Below are 22,626 nucleotides of genomic sequence, written 5' to 3'. Positions count from 1 at the left end.
CCATATTGTTGTGTCAATTGCAAACGTAATGTTAGTGGTAGAGGTGTACATAACCATACAGTTTTGAGTGAAGAGAAGTGGACTGAGTACACAGCCCTGGGAGACACCAGTGCTCAGTCTGTTGGTACTGGGAGGTGGTGTTTCTGACATGAGCTGTCAAGGGCCTCTCTATCAAGGGTTCAGTTACATGGGGAGGTGTTTTAGCCTGTCAGACACTGCTTCTTTATAGGTTTTCTGGGAGATGATGGTGTTGAAAGCTGAACTGAAGTCTATGATAAGCTTTCTAACATAAGTGTCTCTCTTGTCAAGATGGGACAAAGCCAGATTAGATGATATGGCAGCTTTGGTGGAATAGTTCAGGCAATGCACATTCTGGAGAGAGGGTCAAGTCTGGCTTTCGTGTGGCCCAAGACTAGCCTCTCAGATCACTTTTTGATGACATTTCAATGACTGGTAGGGTGATAGTAATTGAGGCAAGAGATAGGAGACTCTTTCGGCATGGGTTTGATGGTGGTGGTTGAAGCACTTGGGGACGACTGCCAACCTCAAGGAAATGTTATCCGTCATCTGGTTTGCACATTACGAGCACTCAACCAGGTATGTTTGATAGCTTTGGGTGGATTTTCGTTCATCAAAGTCCTTGTCAAACAAATTCTTTAAAGGATTAAAGAAATAGAGTTCACTTGGTACAGCGTTCAAGCTGTGTGGTGGATGGTAATTTTACCATGAAAGAGTCCCACAGTGACCCTATTTTCAGGTGGTCCTGCTGGATAGACTTTAATGTCCCAAACTTTCATCTATTGTCTTAATATGCTAAGTCACTCCAGCTTGCTGTAGCTGCAATCTGTCAAAGTTGATTTCTTCTGGGTCTAAATTATTCTTATGGGACAAGCTGGTGCACCACAACAAGCAGTAAAAGATGTTTAAATTTTATTCATGTACTGTATGACAGTCAATCTCTGATGTGATGTGGTCGTTGGATGTATTTGTTGTCTTGAGACACTAGCTTTCTGTGCAATCACCTTTTTTGGTGATCTTGTGCTTCTCTGCTACACACCTTGGACCATTGAGAAGCTCTAGTTTAGGGGCCAATTCCCCTGTCTTGTCTAGGACTCATGCCCTTGAACTGATCCTGGCTAGGCCTGTCTTTTATGCTTTGGTCAAAAATCCAGTATGTAATTCATAAGCCTCAGCCCCATGTGTGTGCACTCCTCTGATTTTTCTGGAAATATTTATTTAAAAACATTTTAGAAAAACCTCATGCAGTTTGCCTGTTCTCAAGGTGTGGTATATGCTCCACAAGTAACATGAGATTTTTTTTCATGGATGTTTGCTTATTGTTTGAGCTGGTCCTGCATTGGTCATCATTTACACCTACTCTATCAGAAAGTTTATCTCCATTTTCCATGAAAACATGAAAATATTTTTTTTTTCTCAGCCATCACTTCATATTACTTTGGAGTAAGTAACATAAATAAATACTCTACATCTAAAAACATCTAAAAAGATTGTGTGATTTTTAGTAGACAGTGTCGCATAACCAACCAGGATAGACCAGATTTCTCTTTACTCTTCAAGTAATTCCATCATCTCTTGAGGATTTCCAAGTTCTCATAGGCTAGGGTTGCCTTTTAGTGCAATCTACATAATAATCTTCTAGCGATATCTTTATTAGATGCTCAAAACCACTGGAGCTAATTTCTTTCAGTCTTTAGCAGGAAAGGCAGTACAAGGAGGTCTTCCTAGACTGCAAGGTTCCTTCCCCACAAATACTAAGCCAAGTATTTTACCGTGAAACCCATTTTCTATTACTTGTACCATTGTTACAGTACAATAATGCTGTGGAAAGGTATTTCACCTAATATATAAGTCATTTTTGTTGGAAAGTATGCAGCACTATAGGCACATTTTGGAAATGAAGGGTTATGCACATCAATATTTAATAAAAAATTCATTTTTTGTATGTGCTGGAGTGGAGACTCCTTCAGTCTCTTAAAAAAAAAAAAAACACACATTTAAACTATGGATACCTGAATATTTTCCTCACTAGCATGGGTGGAATAAAGTGCAGGTGCGGTTACTAAATAAATTTTGCAAAGCGAAAACTTTTGTCTACAAACCAAAATTTCACTGCACAAACTCGCAACTAGGAGAAAATTTACATACTGGTGCCAAGAGCCAAAATGTCTCCTGGGGCCAAGCGCAGATATGGCCAGTAAATAAAGTTTCCCCAAGGGCAAACATTTCAGAATGAAACATAATCTGTTCTCTTACACTGTACAAATATGTGGACACTGTACAGTAGAGAGGTTCCGAATTTGCATTCTGGACATGTACAAATTCATCTTAATTTGTTAGGTTTGATCCTAATTATTTTTATAACATAAAGAACAGCTTTCCAAGGAACATGTACAACTATCCCTTTATGATAGACAGGATTTTTGTTTTTTTACATTTAAAGCAGTATTATGAGGGATTATTTAAGGGTTCTGCATCTCTGTACTACTGTGTAATAATTGTTATTTTTGCACAGTTACAGGGCACACTTCCTGAAATGCAGTGGCTTGACATTAAACAGGAGCCATCTGAGTCTCCACACAGGCTTTCAGAAATGGGCAGTAGTGAAGGGGAGCCAATGTTTGAAGACAGTGCCTACCACACTGGTAAGGATGAGGAGGATGATGCTAACCTTGACTCGGATCCAACTGTAGAGGATTGTGAGGAGCAAAAATGTGTCGAAGTTAAGGAGGAAGTGTTTGAACAGTCACTTATCTCCATTAAAGAAGAGGTGTGTGATCCTCCCCAAGATGTCATTAAATAATGTATTTGTCAGTCTGGACAAATTTATTAAACGTTGTGTTTGTAAACTTCATTATGTACTCATTAAACAGGTACTTAGTGAATCTCCAGCCCATTCCTTTCCAGAAGAACCTTGTCTTCATGATCCTGTAATTAAATTGGAGGACTGTGATCTTTTACAAGAACACACGACTGGGCACATTTTACAGGAAGAAAATATTGAGGAGGACTACTTTCCAGTTCTGAATGAGACTATTAATATTAGGTACACAGAGAAGAGATGCTGCTCCACCATTATGCATAAATCAATGGATCGGGGAAACGTAAACACAGAGGAGGATTGTATTTCTACAGAGATAAGGAGGGAGAACCAATAGCGTATTTGGCCAGTCCATCTAAAAGAAGTAAGTTAATTTACTGTCCACTTGAAAAGAGCTTAATTATTTGTTTCTGGAATATTTTTAAGTTTTATATTTTTTTTCACTTTTGCACAGGTATAATATGTACTGTACAGTGGCATGCAAATGTTTGGAACCCTTGCTTAAAATGTCTGTTACTGTGAATAATTAAGTGAGCAGAAGATGTGAGCGTGGGAAAAGTGCTATATAAATGTATTATTATTATTAACCCATAGTCCTAACAAGCCAATTAAGGTCTGCAACCTTGGGAAAAGTTCTCTTTTGAATGGTGATCCTTTCAGTTTTTCATTGTTTTAATTGTACAAAACAAAAACAATACAGTAATCTTTTATAAAATGCTGAAAAGAACTGTCATTAGCTTTATTCCTTTTGGTGATCAGTGAAATGTACAATACATCGTCACATTTGATACAATAGTAGCGTGAATCCATGTAGTTTTTCTTTCCAGACTGGTCCGCACATATATGATTGACAAGAGCATCACTTTTGGAGTCATAGGAATCACTTTCGATTTCACTATCGGTTTCAGTTTGACTTCCTGAAGACAGATTCACTTTGTCATCACTGCTCGTATCACTGTCAAGAGCATGCAATACCTGGGCTGCTGAAAAACGTTTCTTACAAGATGCCATTATGAGACTAGGAGAAGATATGTTCGCATCATTGCCCAGGTAACACTTGGGCATATCGCTTAAGAATCGCCTATATAGTTTACCAAGCAATGCTTGGCACTAACACTGTTGGCACTTTTACAGCCCAAGTAATCCTCTGGCATAGCACTTGTGTGAGAAGCATCTGTACAATTGCGATGCTCAGGACTAACACTTTTAGCACTGTATTTGCTGACTGAGGGTAAAACACCAAGGAGGTTATCCTGATTTTAGAAAATTGTATTTTTTATATCCCATCCTCCACCACTAATTTAAAAGCTAAAGGAATTAAAATAATTGAATCAATAGTTTTATGATGATTTTTAGAAATAGTAATGCTTGTTTAAAAATTTGGGGAGGTAATAGTCTTGGCTGCCCTTTCTTCATAGTGACTAAACAGCAACAAACATTATTTAAAAATTTGTGGTGGTCAATCCAGGAAAACTTCCCATTAACTTTTATTTACGTAGCTGATGCTTTTCATCTAAACCACTTTGGTCTGATACAGTTCTCATGTACTTGTACTCCTATTTGGAAAAATGCATTGTGCCTATAACAAATACTATTAATATGTAACACATGTCTGCGATGTGGAAGTTTTCTTATAATTAAACCCTGGTAGACTGTGAAAGTAAACCCAAGAATTAGCACGGTGAAATTGCCTTTGGTGGTGCACAGCATCAGCCAACCTTGCGGCAGACAAGTAGAGAAAAAATGTCACATGAAAACTTGCGGGCAGCGAAAAATGACAGAAGCGCTTACCCAATATATTGTTCTTGACAGTCAACCAACCACTGTCAGTTGATAATAACCTGGGATTTCAGCTCCTTCTAAATGTATTAGAACCCAAGTACCAAATTCCAAATCGTGCCCATGTTACAGAGATCATCTTACCAAGGAGGCACAAGATTGGAAAGCGGCTGTCAGCTTGGCCACTGACATTTGGGGCAGTAGTATACATCCAATGTCTATCATCACCTTAACTGCACAGTGGATAGATGAGAATTTTGTTCTTTAGCGGGTAATGTTGCATGCAAAGGAGTTTCAAGGTACCCATCGCAGTTCACGCAATAGCAGATGTGTTTCAGTAAATGCTTGAGACTTGGGCCATTCTGAAAAGTTATGTGCACATGGTCCATAACAATGCCAAAAATATGATAAAAGGCATTGATGATGCTAGAGTCCCAAGGCTAGCAGTTGCAAAGTGTTGCAGATACTGTGACAGTTGGGTATAAAAATTTGTTGGGCATTTTTAAGCATTCTGACATAGCGTACTTCTGCTTTGCCATCCCACTCGATCCAAGGTATCGCCATTTAATACTAGAATTACGAGAGCCTACGAAAAAACTCATAGATCCATCCCACCTTAAAATGCTTTGCACCTTTCCGTCACCGTCTTTTGTCCTTTAAATGTGTTAAGCAGCAAACAGTAAGCAGCCTGCTATCACATCCCCCACTACGCACAGTTTTCTCCGCTCAAGTCTGTTTACCTGCGTGTTAGTTGTATAGAGTGAGAAGTCCAGCAAAATCACACCTTTTATAAATACTATATCGTTATTTGGCACACTTGCATTTCATGTGTGTTCCGTGTCTGCAACGATCTATGCACAGTAAACACATCGTTAAAACAAACGTTTTTTCATGTTTTAGTAATCTATACTAATAAGGCAAAGCCCTCAGTGACTCACTCACTCATCACTAATTCTCCAACTTCCCAAGTAGGTAGAAGGTTGAAATTTAGCAGGCTTGTTCCTTGCAGCTTACTTACAAAAGTTAAGCAGGTTTCATTTCGAAATTCTGTGCGTAACGGTCATAACTGAATCCTACTTACTTACATATATACGGCCATAGCCTGCAGCTCGGTCGCCGTGTGAGGCGGAGTTGCGTCCCCCATGACCACGCCTCCCACTTAGTTGGCTGCCTGCCTATATTGCGTCCTCCATCCCCACGCCTCCCACGTAATTGACTGCCTGCCCATATAAGGCCATCTGTCAGCAGCAATCCAGGCTGTTAGAAAACAGTAAAAAGGAGGCGTATCAGACGTCGTGGTACATTTTCTGATGGAGCTAGACGGAAACAACTTCGTGACGCTGTCGATTTAAATACTCGCAGTAAAATCCACAAGTTAATAGACATGCTGTCACTAAATACTCGCAGGCAAATCCACAACTTCATAGAGACTCTGTGAAAACGAAAGAATGCAAGAAAGCAGGAAAGAAAGACAGCAAGGTAAAGAAATGGAAAGAATATCTTATTTATAAATGGCGCAAATATATTCACATGTACTTAACCTATATTACAGCTATATATTGTCATTATGGGGTGTTGTGTGGAGAATTCAGAGGAAAAAAATGAATTTAATCCATTTTGGAATAAGGCTGTAACATAACAAAATGTGGAAAAAGTGATGTGCTGTTAATACTTTCCGGATGCACTGTAGATAGATAGATAAACAGATATATATACAGATACATACTGTATATAGATATAGATCGAGATATAGATTTAAATAGATATACAGTGGGCACGGAAAGTATTCAGACCCCCTTCAATTTTTCACTCTTTGTTATATTGCAGCCATTTGCTAAAATCATTTAAATTAATTTTTTCCCTCATTTATGTACACACAGCACCCCATTTTGACAGAAAAAAAGAATTTTTGAAATTGTTGCAAATGTATTAAAGAAAAACTGAAATATCACATGGTCCTAAGTATTCAGACCCTTTGCTCATTATTTAGTAGAAGCACCCTTTTGAGCTAATACAGCTATGAGTCTTCTTGGGAAAGATGCAACAAGTTTTTCACACCTGGATTTGGGGATCCTCTGCCATTCTTCCTTGCAGATCCTCTCCAGGGGCCTCATGTATAACGCAGTGCGTAGAACTCGCACTATAACATGGCGTAAGCACAAAAGCCGAAATGTGCTTACGCACAGAAAAATCCAGATGCAGGAAGCTGTGCGTACTCCAACTTTCACTTTGTTCCGCTACATAAATCCCGACCAGCGTGAAAACTAACGCTCGTGCACGCGCATTATGTAACGCCCCAAATCCTCCCAGAATTACGCCTATTTGAATATGCAAATCAATATAAATCGCCCTTAAGCGCAGCCTTCTGTGAAAAGACAATGGGAAAAGCACGGGGAAAATATAAGAATTTCAGCGAATACCAAGTGGAGGCAAAGGAAAAACATACTATTTGTTCAAATAAACCGTGGTATAATCAACAAAAGGAAGCTGATCGAGTGACATAGCGTGTTGGAGAAACTTGAAAGCTCACATTCACAAATCGCACAGTGCCGGAAATAAAAATGAAGTCACATATCAAAGTCGCCGTGAAAAGCCGAGTTGTAAGCCCACTGTCTGAGTGTCATATGAAAGCTTATTAGGGTACAGAGAAAAAAGGCACACAGTGAGGAAAAAGCACGAAATGTCAACTTCAATCTCGACATTTCCACTTTAATCGCGTAGTTTATTTTGTCATTAAAGTAGAACATCATAAACTTCATCTTAAAATCGTTTAATTAACCAGTTTCTCAAATCACATCGTAATTAAAGTAGCACGTTAAATGCTTTGTTTTGTATTTGATCTTCTATGTGCTCTATGTGTGTGAATCACTACTTGCTTTTTAAACTGGCTCTCTTCCTCCAACTGGACACAGAATCAATTACATTCGTGATATTACAGCTCTCTGAATAACTAAAATACTGAGATGTATACGTGATATCATTTTCATGATGATAGGAGTTAAAGCACGTTATTAAACATGTGTTTCACTTCGATGAAATAATTTATTGCAGCAGTACAATCAGGGGCGGCTCTAGGCTTGTCGTGGCACAGGGCAGAGGAAGAATCGGTGGTTCCTTCGCCTGCCCGTCAGTAAGGTAGCTTATGCACAGTGGATGGTTGCATAGCCGCCTCGTGCTCATGACACAAGCATTTAACTTTTGCCGAAATTTGTCGCTATATATATTGGCGTAGCCGTCACTGCAGTCAGTGCTTTTCTTTACCCAAGTAACCGATTGCCATACAATCAGCTCTGTAATAGACGTTAAGCCATCTGTAAGCTTAGCGCCGATTCTTCAAAACGTTTAAAGAACATTGAAATGTCTTCGTAGTACATGTTTAATTATTCTATCCTTAATGACACTCCCAGTGAAGAATATAGATTATTTAAATGAAGTTAAAGTTTTATCTGTATAATTTAATAAACATATTTTGCTGAATTTCACCTTATAAATGATATCGTTTCTGTTTCTGAACCGCGAGGTCCGTACAGGAAAGGCTTTAAAACATTTTGCAGTGGCTGAGACAGCGTGTCCTTGAAGCTGTATACCGATAATTCCCTTTCCGATCAGCTGCTGCGATTCACACTCAGATACAGTGATATAAATACTCTGAGTGGTGCAGTGAGAGAAATATTGAAAAAGATGATCCGAGGAGGAGGAGGAGAGTTACAAGTTAATTACAATCAGATGCATTACACTAATTAACAATATGCGGTTAGTTTCGGTGTATTTATAAAGCCGCGTCATGAAAATAAGGAGTAATCACACAAGACCAGTACCATTGCTTTGATGCTGGGTGCCGCCATTCCGCAAAACCGAGCGGAGAATTTGCGTACGACACGGTATGAGGTACCGTGGAAAAGTGTGTGGATTTACGCCAAATGTAGGTTTTATACATCGCGATTTGAACGTGGGAAAGTTCTTACGCAACATTTCTGTGCGTACGCACCGTTTATACATGAGGCCCCAGTTCTGTCAGGTTGGATGGTAAACGTTGGTGGACAGCCATTTTTAGGTCTCTCCAGAGGTGCTCAATTGGGTTTAAGTCAGAGCTCTGGCTGGGCCATTCAAGAACAGTCACAGAGTTGTTGTGAAGCCACTCCTTCGTTATTTTAGCTGTGTGCTTAGGGTCATTGTCTTGTTGGAAGGTAAACCTTCGGCCCAGTCTGAGGTCCTTAGCACTCTGGAGAAGGTTTTTGTCCAGGATATCCCTGTACTTGGCCGCATTCATCTTTCCCTCGATTACAACCAGTCATCCTGTCCCTGCAGCTGAAAAACACCCCCACAGCATGATGCTGCCACCGCCATGCTTCACTGTGGGGACTGTATTGGACAGTCTGGTGCCTGGTTGTCTCCACACATACCGCTTAGAATTAAGGCCAAAAAGGTCTATCTTGGAGTTTGCTAAAAGACACCTGAAGGACTCTGAGATGGTGAGAAATAAGATTCTCTGAGATGGTGAGAAATAAGATTCTCTGAGATGGTGAGAAATAAGATTCTCTGGTCTGATGAGACCAAGAGAGAACTTTGTGGCCTTAATTCTAAGCGGTATGTGTGGAGACAACCAGGCACTGCTCATCACTTGTCCAATACAGTCCCCACACTGAAGCATGGCAGTGGCCCCCAATTCTTCTTAAAGAGAGATCCCACAGACAGTTAATTACTGAGACATAATCTCTAAAAGGAAACACACGGCAGAAACAGTTAAAAGCACACAATAAAAAAATGTGACAATCTTTACAAGACGCTGTCGCTAAATACTTGCAAGAGATTCCACAAGTTCATACACGCTGTCGCTAAATATTCGCAGGCAAATCCACAACTTAATACTGAGAGTGCCTGTTAAACATCTTAGATTCATGGGTCAACACTTCGATGAATGAAACCTGTTATCTTTACAACGGTTGACAAACACGGAATGTAACTGGAACACAACACGTCCTCCAAATACGAACCTGATTGAAAGAAATAATGATAATCAAATCCTTGATGGCAGCAACACTCATAACAGTCACAAAACAATTACATTGACAATCATGTTATTTTTAAAATGTTTCCTTTTCTTTTTCATAACTTCTTTAACACACTACTTCTCTGCTGCGAAGCGCGGGTACAGTAATCCCTCGCTATATTGCGCTTCAACTTTCGCGGCTTCACTCTATCACAGATTTTAAATGTAAGCATATCTAAATATATATCACAGATTTTTTGCTGGTTCGCGGATTTCTGTGGACAATGGGTCATTTAATTTATGTTACATGCTTCCTCAGTTTGTTTGCCCAGTTGATTTCATACAAGGGACCCTATTGGTGGATGGCTTAGAAGCTACCCAATCAGAGCATGTATTACATATTAACTAAAACTCCTCAATGATATAAGATATGCTTCCCGCGCGCTGCTTGATTGTTTGCTTTTTTCTCTCTCTTACCCTCTCCGAAATTCTCTGCGCCTGACGGAGGGGGTGTGAGCAGAGGGGCTGTTTGCCTAGAGGATACGGACGCTCCTCTACAAAATGCCACTTTATCGCGGTGCTTCGGCATACTTAAAAGCACGTATTGATTTTTTGATTGTTTGCTTTTATCTCGCTGTCTCTCTCTGACATTCTCTGCTCCTGACGGCGCTCCTTTGAAGAGAAGATATGTTTGCATTCTTTTAATTGTGAGAAAGAACTGTCATCTCTGTCTTGTCATGGAGCACAGTTTAAACTTTTGACTAAATGGTGTTATTTCATGTCTAGAGGGCTCTAATAATGTTAACAGTATGGGAGAGTTTATAAGGGCTTAAAATATATAAAAATAACCATACAAACATATGGTTTCTACTTCGCGGATTTTCATCTATCACGGGGGGTTCTGGAACGCAACCCCTGCGATCGAGGAGGGATTACTGTATTTTGCTAGTAATTGACAAAATGTAGACATGAAGTGTGTAATGTGTGAAGCCTGGTTTTCAAATGTGAAAGAAACACTTTCATAAAAGGTACAAATATTACAGAACAAATGTGCTTTTTTCCAAGACTATAACCGAAGAAAAAGAAAGCAGGTTAGTGTTGCATGTTCTCCTGACTTCTCGAGTAGTATACTGGTTAGAGCTGCTGACTCCAATTCGGAAGGTTCTGGGTTTGAATCTTATTGTCTCCCAAAATAAACGTTTTGAGTAGTGAGCTGTTCTTATTTTACTATTATAGAATAAAAGCATACATTTGATTTGTGTCTGTCATAGCCTCTGTAAATTTATAGTACTTGTCAAAGTTAGCGTCTTTTTTTTTAGTTTTACTAGTTTTACTTTATTTACTTCCTATAGCATAAAGTCAAGTATACTGTAGAGCTTTCTCTGTTTGATCATCAAGGGCATGCTCACAAATTACATGCATAATGGCACAAAAAATACCTGCTGACACTTTAGTACGTGAGCAATGGTACAAGAATGCAGTTCGACTTTTTTTGGGCACTTAACACCACGCTAGCGTTTAGATCTGGACGGTGTAGCGTTGGCGAGCCCTGTAGGCCGTGTTGTTTCTTTGAAGGACAGGTGATTGGCAGGATGATGCCAGACTTTCACCTTTACGCTTGGTGAAGCTGCGTTGTTCTTATATGTGAGTGGACAGTTTTTAATGGGGAAACTAAATGATAAATGCTAACATGGCTTGCTTTAAAATTAACAGAATATATATTTCACTATTTATATATATACTTATTTTTTTTAATTTGGAAACATTTTTTACCTTCTAGGCTTTTTGTACTTTGTTTAGGCCATGATAAATGACCAGTTGTCATTTTGTATTTTAATCAATGAAATGCTTAAGGGTCACTTCATAACATTCACATTTTAACATCATATTACAAGAAAATGTGCGTTTTATAGATGTGAAGTGTGTTTTATTTTTCAAAACAGTATCCAGTGTATCTGATATGAGACAGAACACGACAGAGTAGAATCGATTCCATGCTTCATTATTGTTTCATAGTGTGAAGTATTATTGGTGTAGAGTATAACACTGCAAACAAGTACTGAACATAAGTTTGTTTTATTGGTTATAGTTGTCCACATCAATATTGATGACTCTGCATTCAAATTAGTTTACTGGATCAGTGCTATTTTTGTTTTTGTCCAAGTGCGATGACATTTTTCTATCCCAATTCATTATTTTAATGTTCCATATACTCACTATTAAAAATTTGTTCAATGGAATATATTTCATTGTAACTCCGATAGATACATATTCATTTGAAACTGCATGTGTTAGCAATAGATTTTCATTAATTTGTGTCCTGAACATGACTATATGTAAATAAGTTTGAAGAATTTATTATTAATTGCTTATCTAGGGTGGCTAATTTAAAAAAAAAGCCTTTTGGAACAATCTCTTCAATTGCGTAAAATGTCTAAGTTTCAAAAATTGTCTATTGATTGGACATAAAACTGACATATAATCAAGAAAAAAGTTTTCCTGTTGTAGATAGGAGTCAGTTTTTTTCAAATATCTATACAGCCAAGGAGGCTAAAGAGATGACGTCGATAGAGCTGCAGAAATTGTGTGGCCCGGAAGCAGCTGAACAGGATTACGCAACATTGCCTGCCAGTAGTCCTTAGAACGACCAGCCGAGTGGCAATTTGAAGCATAAGTTTAATGAGATTGTAAATGAACATGTAGCGGCATCAGTGAGCTGTGTCCCATAAGCTGCTGCCATACAGCTGGAAACATACATGGGACATACCACAGCTTCTCATACAGACAGACCACTTAACTACTGGTCAGTTAATGTGCGGTTCCTCACTTTGTCTCAGATGGCAAGGAAATACCTTTCAGCCCCATGTAGTAGTGCACAGATTAATAGATTATTTAGTTGACTGTCAGATATTGTTAATGAAACCAGGAACAAGCTTACAGCTGAACATACAGAGATTCTTCTGTTCATCAAAAGGAATATGCCATTTACTTTCCCAAACGAGTTTTTTGACCCGTACACGTGCACTGAGCTAGCCATCACAAAAAGGGAAAAACGTAAGAAAAATGTTTGTTTAGTCATATTTCTGTTAACACTGCATTGTATTACATTCCATGTTGAAGAACTTTAAAACACTGTTGGTTTGGTTTACGTGCATTAATTGCATGTGATTTTTTTTTTGCTTTTTTCTGTGAAATTTGAGCTATTTTAAAAATGGTGTTGTAATCTATTCTATATAACGTAACCTTCTTTGAGTTTCTTGTTTAATTTTGAATTATTTTATTCCAGTTATGAGTCTTATATTTGATGTTAACAGTGAAGTTGACAGTTAATGGACATAGAATTTGTTTATCTTGTAGCCTTACTACGATGGTATCAGTATCTGAAAATACTTAAAACAAGCATCAGTAGTCTTATTTGTCTGAGAAAAATGGTATGGTTGTGTTTGTCACAGTTGTCCCCATATTTCTGTCATTGAAATTCAGAGAGCACAACTTTGTAGGAACCTCAACCTAAAAAGAAGACCAATTACTGTAGTTCATGTTCAGAGATCACTAGCTTTTTACCATTGCTAACATCAAGTTTTGACTGATGTCTGAAACTGTACACCCGTGATCATATAGCATGAGTGTTCAAAAGTTGCAAAAGTTGTTGTAAATCTCAAATATCTTTTTGTTTGAAATGTAATTGTTGAAAAACAGTACTCATGACAAGAAGCAGAAAAAATGTATTAACAATCTTTTAATGTGGTGTCTGTTTAAGCTAAAGAAATAGTTATATAATATCACAAATCTCTGTTGATTTTTCTGAAGATAAACCTCCAGTGTACTGTGATGATGTGAAAGTCATGGCATAGATTAGTTAATACTGATTAATTTGGCATTTGAAAGGCAAAAAATAGGAACCCAGAATGATCAGTGTTACCAGGGACAACTTCTCCAGTGTGATCGAACTCTTGCAGTTTTACATTCCAGTTTTGACAACAAACAAAAATGCCTAATTTTATTTTATTCTTTTTTGAAAACTTAACTAAACAAATTTGGACACGAGCGTCAATAGGTTTTGTGCCCTAGGAACCAAGTTACCCAAACTATTATATAACATTTCAGTAATTATTTACTGCTCCGTTGCTGATCTTTCTGATTATAAAATGGGTCATTATGATAGCAATTGATGATAAAAATTCATAATTAATTGCAGAATTACAGTATTTGAAGGTTCCTCTAGAGTGCTTATTTCTCTTGCACAATTTGGCTCAAAAACTAATTGGCACATTGTCAGCTCATAACAGGCTTAAGTTTTGAATTTGGTATTTTTCCGTCCAGCCGTTTTAGCTCTGGAACATCCTTAAGAAACTATGACACACAGCCAGACACACACCCATCACAGAGATATCAATGTTTTTAGTATCACGGGACCCTAAAACATCGCAATCCGTCAAACTGGAGATCGAAATTTTTGACAAATCTAAAGCTTTTGCTCCTCCCCTAGACAATAGCTTATGATAAGTGAGGGCGCAAAGCAAAAAATTCTAAAATATCCAAAAAAAAAAGATCCCTTAAAACGTAAATGTGGACCAGAGAATTCAAATGATACAGTATTTACTTTAAGTTGTTAAAATTCTTCCTGTAAACTAAGCAGTTTCCTTGATAAGTGAGGGTATGTGTGTATGTTCAGTTTTGAGGAAGACATTGAAATATAGCTAAGTAGCTGTTAATAATGCTGCTTTTACATTTTTTCTACTTATACTGCATGCAATGTTCTTGAGTAATATTAGTGACTAGGTGTTTATAGAATAATTATATTTGGTAATACCCATTTAAGAGCAATTGTATTACATTGGAACATTTTAATGAACAGTACTTTATAATCTATTAATAATGTTATCCTCAAAAGTGATATAATAAGATGCTGTACTTGTAATTTTCATGTTGTAAGCAATTAATATTAATCAGTTGCACAGAGATTTAATGTTATCACTATTGTCTTAATGATTTAACAGTTGGGAATTTAATATTTCTGTTTTAAATTTCCACCATGTTCCTAAATAGTGGTGCAAAATTATATTTTGGATTTTTTATTTATACTGTACTTGTTAATTTCTATTATTTATTTTTTTTTATTTTCTTACAATGGCTAACATGAAATTTAGGCAGGTCTTCACTGGTGAACTTTATTTATATTTATTGGTAAACTATATTATTAACACAGCATACCATTTACACCAAAAGCTGATCATATCTTATACCTCATCGAAAAAGGAAGCACTGAGGCTTTCCAAAGGGTCACAAGAGCAAGTAACCATGCAAGGATAAGTGTTGGAAGAAAGTGCTTGAGGCTTTAAACAATATATTGTTGTAATTTGCATCATTATGGATGGTAATTACTGACCAGATATCACAGAATTTGTGAATATCAAACATATTGATAGTTGTTTATTTTTTCATCTTCAAAAAAAAAAAAAGACAGGTAATGCTAAAAAAATGAAACTTTTAAATTTAGTATAGGGTGGTGCAGGGAAACAGGAAATTGTGACGTTCAATGCATGAATAAACACATTACAAAACACATTTAGCGATGAAATGTGTTGTACAGGATATGCAATTAATGATGGTAATGAATATTCATTCAATATTAATTTTATGTTTTAAATAAAACATCATGAAGGTGTTGTCCATTTCTCTGTACACATTCTGACAGCCTGCTGTGGAAATCTGTTGTGGAATCTGCATTGCTTGACGTAACCTGTCAAGAGGAATGCCAGCAGTTTCCTCTTCAATCCTCCTTTTTAGTTCAGCATGTTTACGGTACACTTGGCTTTTAAGATGTCCCCACAGAAAATAAATCACAAACCTGTGATCTAGGATCTCGGAGGCCATGGAATGTCACCGTTGCGTGAAATGATACGCTTTCCAAACAATCGGCGAATAGCTGCCATCAATTATCAGGCAGTATGTGAAGTGGCGCCTTTTTTTTTTAAGGCTGAACCCATTTCTTCGAATTTACACATCCATGTTGTAATCGCATGAACAGATGGGACACGATCATGACGTCCTAACTGGTAAATGACTCCAGAATTCCCTTTGTGCAGCACTCACACTATCACCATTCTTATAAAAGGCTTTCACAGCAAACGCTCATTGTACACCACTCCACTGCTCCAATATAACTAATAGCAAGAGGTTCTAAACAAGGTCACATTGGTCCTAGACAACTGCTGATGCCCAGGGTTGCCAACACCTAGTTCCAAAATTTCCCATTTCCCAGTGCCTTCCTGTTTACAGGAGTTACTCAAAAAATGTTTTTTAATCCTTTCAATGTTTTTGGGCCAAATTTGGCCTGTTTTTGTGTTTGAAATCAGTAAAAATACACTAAATCAACTACATTTGAAGAAAGGTAGAAAATGTTACAAATTATCACCCTGAACAAACATGAAAAAAAAGTAAGTTTTTTTTTTTTTGTCTGTTTGTTGTTCCTTATTGCAGTACTGTTTAAGTATAATACAAGTTGTTAATCAAGTGGGGCTCCATGTTGAAGTTTTGTCACGGTGTTGTAAATTTATTGTGACAATGTTTGTTTTGGCAAAGCAGTTTTTGCAGCACTTATAAATTGTATTAGATGAGCAGACTGTTAAAATTGTGGCATTCTGACATTCTTTAGTTATTTATCGGGACAGTCCCCGTCACCAGGATGTGTGGTCACCCTGGTAAATTATACTGTCAGTAAAATAGTCCTGCCACAGGATACTTTGTTTATGTCTAGATAGTGTTTGTTTTCCTTGATTGTATTTTATCATTTTATGGTTAGGAAACATCAAGTATGATAAGTATGAGATATTTTCAACATTTTTGAGAAGTAGACTACTTTTAGTTAAAAGAATCTCTTTATGGACGTGGATTTTTGAGCAGCTCGATCAATTAACAATACATAGAAGAGCAGGTTGCTACTTCTATTCCATTTTGTGGTCTAGCCTCTGGGAAGACTTCCTAAAGCAGAAACTATGCGCTGATGGAAAGGTGTCCACTTTCATCCAGCTGGACGTGTAGATGCTGGATTGACTGCCCAACTACCCACACGAACATCCAGTGACCGCAAGTAAATTTCTACCTGCGCACCCAGTCTGCTGGTGTTTTATTAACTTATATTAACTGTAACTTATATTAACTTTAGTGGTTGCTATCAGAGGTGGAAAACAATCTCTTTTGTAGTTTATGACAAAATATAGAGGTAGAGTTTGCAGATTTTCCAGTGTTTTCCAATAAGACATGAGTACAATCTGTTCGAGATATTTCAATGAAAATTGTACAGCTTTGACAAATTTCCTTGAAATAAGTGTGCCATATTTCAACACAATTGGTCCCCTGGGGGCTGAGTTATTTCATGCAGGCAGACAGAAAGACATGGGCTACCGCAATAGGTGCTTTACACATTAAATGCAAATGACTGAAAACCACGAAAATGCCTTCCTTTCAGCTCAGAGAATTCAGGATGTTTAATAAAATAACAAATCTACTAAAAGCAAAAAAAAAATCCAAATGTCACATTTCTGTACAGCTCTTACACATTTAGAATTCTGCCATGCCCTTCAAGTCAATTTTTACCCAGTTTCGCGAGCTTCTGTAAAAGTTAAAATAAGGTACTGTCTATGCATTGTATGCATCTACTTTAGTGGATTTTTCTTTCCACTGAGGTTACCGTCTGTGCATATCCTATAAAAACATTGTAAATATCTTCTGCCCTAAAAATTCAGATCAGTGCTACTACAGGTGGTGGTCAGTCAGTGTAAAATAGCTTTAGGGTGAAAAATCTGATGTCCAGTGCACCTAGAAAGGGGTGCCAGAACTGGGTCAAAAAAGACACAACATTGAGTCAGTATTTGAAGACATTAGGGTTAAAGAGACATGCATTTTTCTTAGGTATCATATTTATTGATGTTCCTAAATATAATCTTGCAACAGCAATGAAAATTCTTTTTTATTACTAGTCTCAGTTCATAAGTTTTCACCTTCCAAAGCTTGTAGTTTTCCCTGTGAATAGGTAGATGCCACATGCATAAACCATTTACTGTTTAGCTCTTTTTGATAAAGTAAAGAACTTGTCTAATACCTAACGTAAATAAATATTAAATTTTTTAACGAGGGTAATTAATACAAGAAAATGAGCATCACAACTCGGCATATCTCTTCTCATTTTAGGGCTACCTGTTAAGAAGATCACTACAACAGTGACCATCGTATCTGATGAAGGATGCAAGCATATTGTGTCTGTGTATACAATGTGGAAGATGGCGAAAGATACAGACGCCGTAGGCCTCAGTTGATGAACTGATCAAATTGGTTGTATCTTTGGATCATTAGGTCATCAAATCTACTACTTGCAGGCCTGAACTGTCAATCAAAGAAAAAAAATAAAAACTTTACTGAAGCAACAAACTAATGTAAGCACCCAGCCTTTTTTCAGTGATGTTGGTATTTGGACAAGAAATCTCATTCCTGTTGTTAAAGGTGGTAATGGAAGTTTGGTACAGTGGAGCTGTTTTGATTTAGACAAAGGGTAAGTTCATCAGTATTATGAATTCAGCCAAGTGTTAGGACAACTTTTCCAAAAAAAATCTATTCCAAAAATTCCCATGTGTTACATTAAAATCCACTAAGACTCGGTTAATTGGTCGCAAAGTTACACATTTGTAGGCCACACCAGTGTTATGACTTGAGGCACTTTAAAAACAGTTTAAATTTGACTGGACAATATTAAAACAACATACAGTGTGATATCCAGGATCTGGGATTATGCTGTATGGAAAATGGTGTAAGATGCCTCTTAATGTATTTTTGAATCTAATTCAAAAGAGTTTTGTGCTGAAAGCAGAGAGGCAAATACATGTGATTTAATGTTTTGTAAACAAATATATAATTTGAGACTTGTGTAATTATCTTGATTACTTTTAAGTAAATGTGAAATAAATTCCACATGTTGGAAAAGTCCAATAAATCTTAGAACAAGCATTTTAATTGGACTTTTTTTAGAAAGAGTGTCAGGTTTTTGTACTAAATTTGGTGTAAGTAACATAGATAACCACCTTGTATTTATATATGTATCTTTGTATTTTATGTTGTATTTTATATTTATAATTATTATATTATGTTCCTTATTTAAAAAAAAAAAAAAAACATTTCTGCCTGTGTTTCTTGTTGGCATTGTACAGAGCCCCTGAAACATATTTGCCTTTTGGAAGTTTTCACAATTTATTTTTTGGACAACGTTGACTCTCAGATTTAATTTGACTTTTTTGACAACAGAAAAACTCTTTAATGTCAAAGTGAAAACAGGTCTCTGCAAAGTGGTGTACTGTATATTAATTATAAATAGGAAACAAAATTATAGATTGCATAAATATTCAGTCCCTTTAGTTTGATACTCCTAATGCATCACTGCTGCAGCCCATTTGCAGAATTAGTTCAGTGGAGTTTCAGTTAACTGCAGTCTAAATGCACCTGACTGTATGTGGAAAGACCAACTTGTGGTGAGTCAGTATGGTAGTCTAACCTACACAATGAAGACAAAAGAGCACTCCAATAAAAACTATGAAATGCAACAGTCAGGGGGATGGAAAGAAAATATCCAAGAGACGGAATATCCCTTGGTGTCCTGTTAAATCAGTTATTAAGAAATGGAAGGAGTGTGGCACAGCTGTAAATCTGCTTATCTCTGGTTCTCCACAAAAATTGAGTTATCACGTAAGAGGGTGACTTGTGAGAGAGGCCACCAAGATGACGTGTGAGAACTCTAAAGGAGTTACAAGCCACAGTAGTTGAGATTAGAGAGATTGTGTAACTCAGTTGCTGTCCGGGTTCTTTAGCATTTGCAGATTTATAGAAGAGTGGCAAAAAAAAAAAAAAATTGCACAGGGTATCTTGGTAAGAGTTTGCCAGAAGGCACATGAGTAGTCTGATGGCCAAAAGCTTCCAGCTGGCTTCAGAATCAAAACCATGTTTTTCTACACGTTATCAAAAACACATCATCCCTACAATGAGGCATGGTCGTGGCAGCATCAGGCTGTGGTGATGCATGTCTGCAGGCCCTGGTACGCTTGTGACGGTACAGGACAAAGTGAGTGCAGTTAAATACAGGGTAATCCTGATGCAGTCCACAAGAAGCCTGCACACTTGGGAGATTTGTTTTCCAGCAAGACAACAATAAGAAGCATAAAGCCAAAGCTACACAGGAATAGCTTGACAACAACAATGTTCATGTCCTGAAGTGGCTAAATCGGACTTAACAGACCTCAACCTGGTGGAAAATTTGTGGCTGGACTTAAAAATGCTGTTCAATCATGACCAACATGGCAACCGCCAGAGCTGGAACAGTTAAGCAAAGATAAGATGGTGAAACAAAGCAGATTGAGAAAAAGAGAGACAGGCCTACATACAGACACTTGAGGCTTTCACATGGCTTCACAATAAAATGTAAAAAAACTTCCAAGATAGTGAATACTTCTAAGGCGCTGTTTTCTTTTTTTTTTTTTTTTTTTTTTCCCCCCGATTGGTGAAGTTGCCTTGAACAGGGATATTTTTTTATACAAATTTCTTAAAAATTTGAAAACCATACCCGTGCTTGTATTTTCATTAGGTATAAGTATAGTATTAAGTATAATAGGATACAAAGTGGAGAAAAAAAACAAGAATGAACACCAGTCCATCACAAAGTAAACATACCTGTGGATTCAGAAAGTATTCAGACCCTTTCACACTTTTAAATTGATAAATTTGCCATTTTTGCCATCAGTCTACACTTAAAACCCATAATAGTTAACTAAGTGAAAGCAAGTTCTCAGAACAGTTTGCAAAGTTATAAAAAAAATAATAATCATAAACTGAACTCTCTTGTTCCTTTAAATTTTCAGACCCTTAATAAAGTACTCTGTAGAAGCCTACTTGACTGCAAATCCAGCATTCCGTCATCTTGGTTTATCTTTGCATTCCTGGATTTGGGCGGTTTATCCCATTCTTCTTAGCAGATCCCCTCAAACTCCATTAGATTGGATGGAATGCATCTGCCATCTTCAGATCTCTCCACAGATAGTCTACGGGGTTTAAATGTGGACCACTTAAGAACAGTCAGAGAAATGCCCTAAAGCCATTCCAGCTTTGTCTTGGCATATGTTTCAGGTCATTGCCATACTGAAAGGTGAACCATTGCCCCAGTCTGAGGTGACACGCAGTCTGCAGCAGGTTTTCTTCAAGGATCTCTCTGTTTGGCTGCATTCACCCTCCCTTGGTCTCCCTGTCCCTGCCACCAAGAAGCACCCCGCCTAAGCCACCATCATGTTTCACCATAGGGATGGTATTAGGCAAGTGATGAGCAGTGTCTGATCTTCACCACAAACAGTGTTTGGATTTCTGACCAGAGATTTTAATTTTTGTCTGATCAGACCAGAGAATATTTTTCTCCATGCTCTCACGATCCTTTAAACTGCCATATGCCTTTTGCTGAAAAGTGGCATCTATCTAACCCCTGTACTATAAATGCCTGACTGGTGAAGTGCTGCTGAGACATTCATCCTTACAACAGGTACAGTAATTCCCATCTCAGCAGAGGATTTCTGAAGCTCTGTTAATGTCCAGTGGATTCTTGGTTACCTCCCTGACCAAATCCTTTCCTCTTCCTGTTATTCATGTAGGCAGGATAGCCAACTCATGAAGAGTCTTGGTGGTTCCAAACTTCTTCCATTTCACAATTATTGAGGCCACTGTGCTCTTGGGCACACTCAAAGCTTTAGAAATGGTTTTATCCCCTTGTTCTGATCTATGCCTCACCACAAATTGATTGTGGAGGTGTACAGAGAATTCCTAGGCCTTCATGACTTGTTTTTTGTCTTGACATGCAGTTTGAATTGTGGACCTTTTATACAGAGGTAGATGTCTGCCTTTCTAAATGATGTCTAGTCAATTCAGTTTGTCATAGGTGGACCCAAGTCAAGTTCTAAAAACATCTCGAGGAGAATTAAAAGAAACAAGATGACAATTTGTAGTTCTACCAGCAAAGGGTCTGAGTACTTCCATGGAGGAGAGATTTCATTTACATTTTTAATAAATTTACAAAACTTTCTGAAAACATGTTTTCACTTTACATTGTGGGTTATGGAGTATCAATTGATGGGCTACAATGGGAAATGAAAATTAAATCTACAACATAAAGTGTGCAGAAAGTGAAAGGGCCTTTGTGCTTTCTAAATTCACTGAACACATCAAGGGAAGATGCATCGTCTCAAGTCTACATTAGATGCAACTCTTTCAGATTTGGGAAGACATCAACACAAATGTAAGGACATTGTGTGGAATCCAGCCAAACAGGGTCTTCCAGCTGTGAGACTGCAGTGCATTCAGAAAGTATTCGACCCATTCACCTTTTTAACATTTTTTTATGTTGCAGCCTTGAGCTAAAATCCTTCTAATCTCCCCCCAACCCCTACCAAACAACACTTATTACTCCAAAATGACCATTTGAAAATAACGTTTTAGAAGTGTTCTCAAATTTGCAAAAAAAAAAAAAACCTCACATCAACACAAGTATTCAAACCCTTTACTGGGTGATTCCAGCCTGGAGTAGTATTGGATATGAGCTGACAATCTTTGCACACCTGGATAAACTCTAGTCATTGGTGGACAGTCATTTTCAGGTCTCTCCAGAGATGTTTGATTTAGTTCAAGTCTGGGCCCGGACTGCACCACTCGGTGACATTCCCAGAGTTGTCCCTAAGCCTCTCCTGTGTTGTCTTTGCGTTGTGTCCTATTAGAAAGTAAACCTTTGGCGCACTCTGGAGCAGGTTTTGTTTATGGATATCTCGGTACTTTGCTTCATTTAGCTTTCCTCCAACCCTGACTAGTCTCTCAGTCCCTATGCCTGAAAAACAAGTCCACATGATGCTGCCACCTCCATGCTTCACTGCTGGAATGATATTGCATGGGTTATAAGCGGTGCCTGGTTTCTTTCCAGTCTTGAGGCTAAACATTTTGGCAA

General features: G+C 37.7%; 1 protein-coding gene across 2 annotated transcripts in view; it reads left to right on the top strand.

Annotated features, from left to right (window-relative positions):
• LOC120528057 overlaps nucleotides 1-18,627 on the top strand; it is a 29,268-nt gene extending 10,641 nt beyond the window's left edge. For both annotated transcript variants that reach the window (XM_039752045.1, XM_039752043.1), the window contains exons 8-10: nucleotides 2,534-2,788; nucleotides 2,892-3,203; nucleotides 17,802-18,627. In XM_039752045.1, the coding sequence (XP_039607979.1) occupies nucleotides 2,534-2,788; nucleotides 2,892-3,176 (540 nt within the window). In that variant the 3' untranslated portion in view covers nucleotides 3,177-3,203; nucleotides 17,802-18,627. The remainder of the gene's footprint in view (nucleotides 1-2,533; nucleotides 2,789-2,891; nucleotides 3,204-17,801) is intronic.
• The last annotated feature ends 3,999 nt before the right edge of the window (nucleotides 18,628-22,626 follow it).

The sequence above is a fragment of the Polypterus senegalus genome, chromosome 4 (assembly GCF_016835505.1).
Source record: "Polypterus senegalus isolate Bchr_013 chromosome 4, ASM1683550v1, whole genome shotgun sequence".
Lineage (NCBI taxonomy): Eukaryota > Metazoa > Chordata > Cladistia > Polypteriformes > Polypteridae > Polypterus > Polypterus senegalus.
The sequence above is the reverse complement of the archived record's forward strand: the minus strand, read 5'-3'. Positions and strand labels throughout refer to the sequence as shown.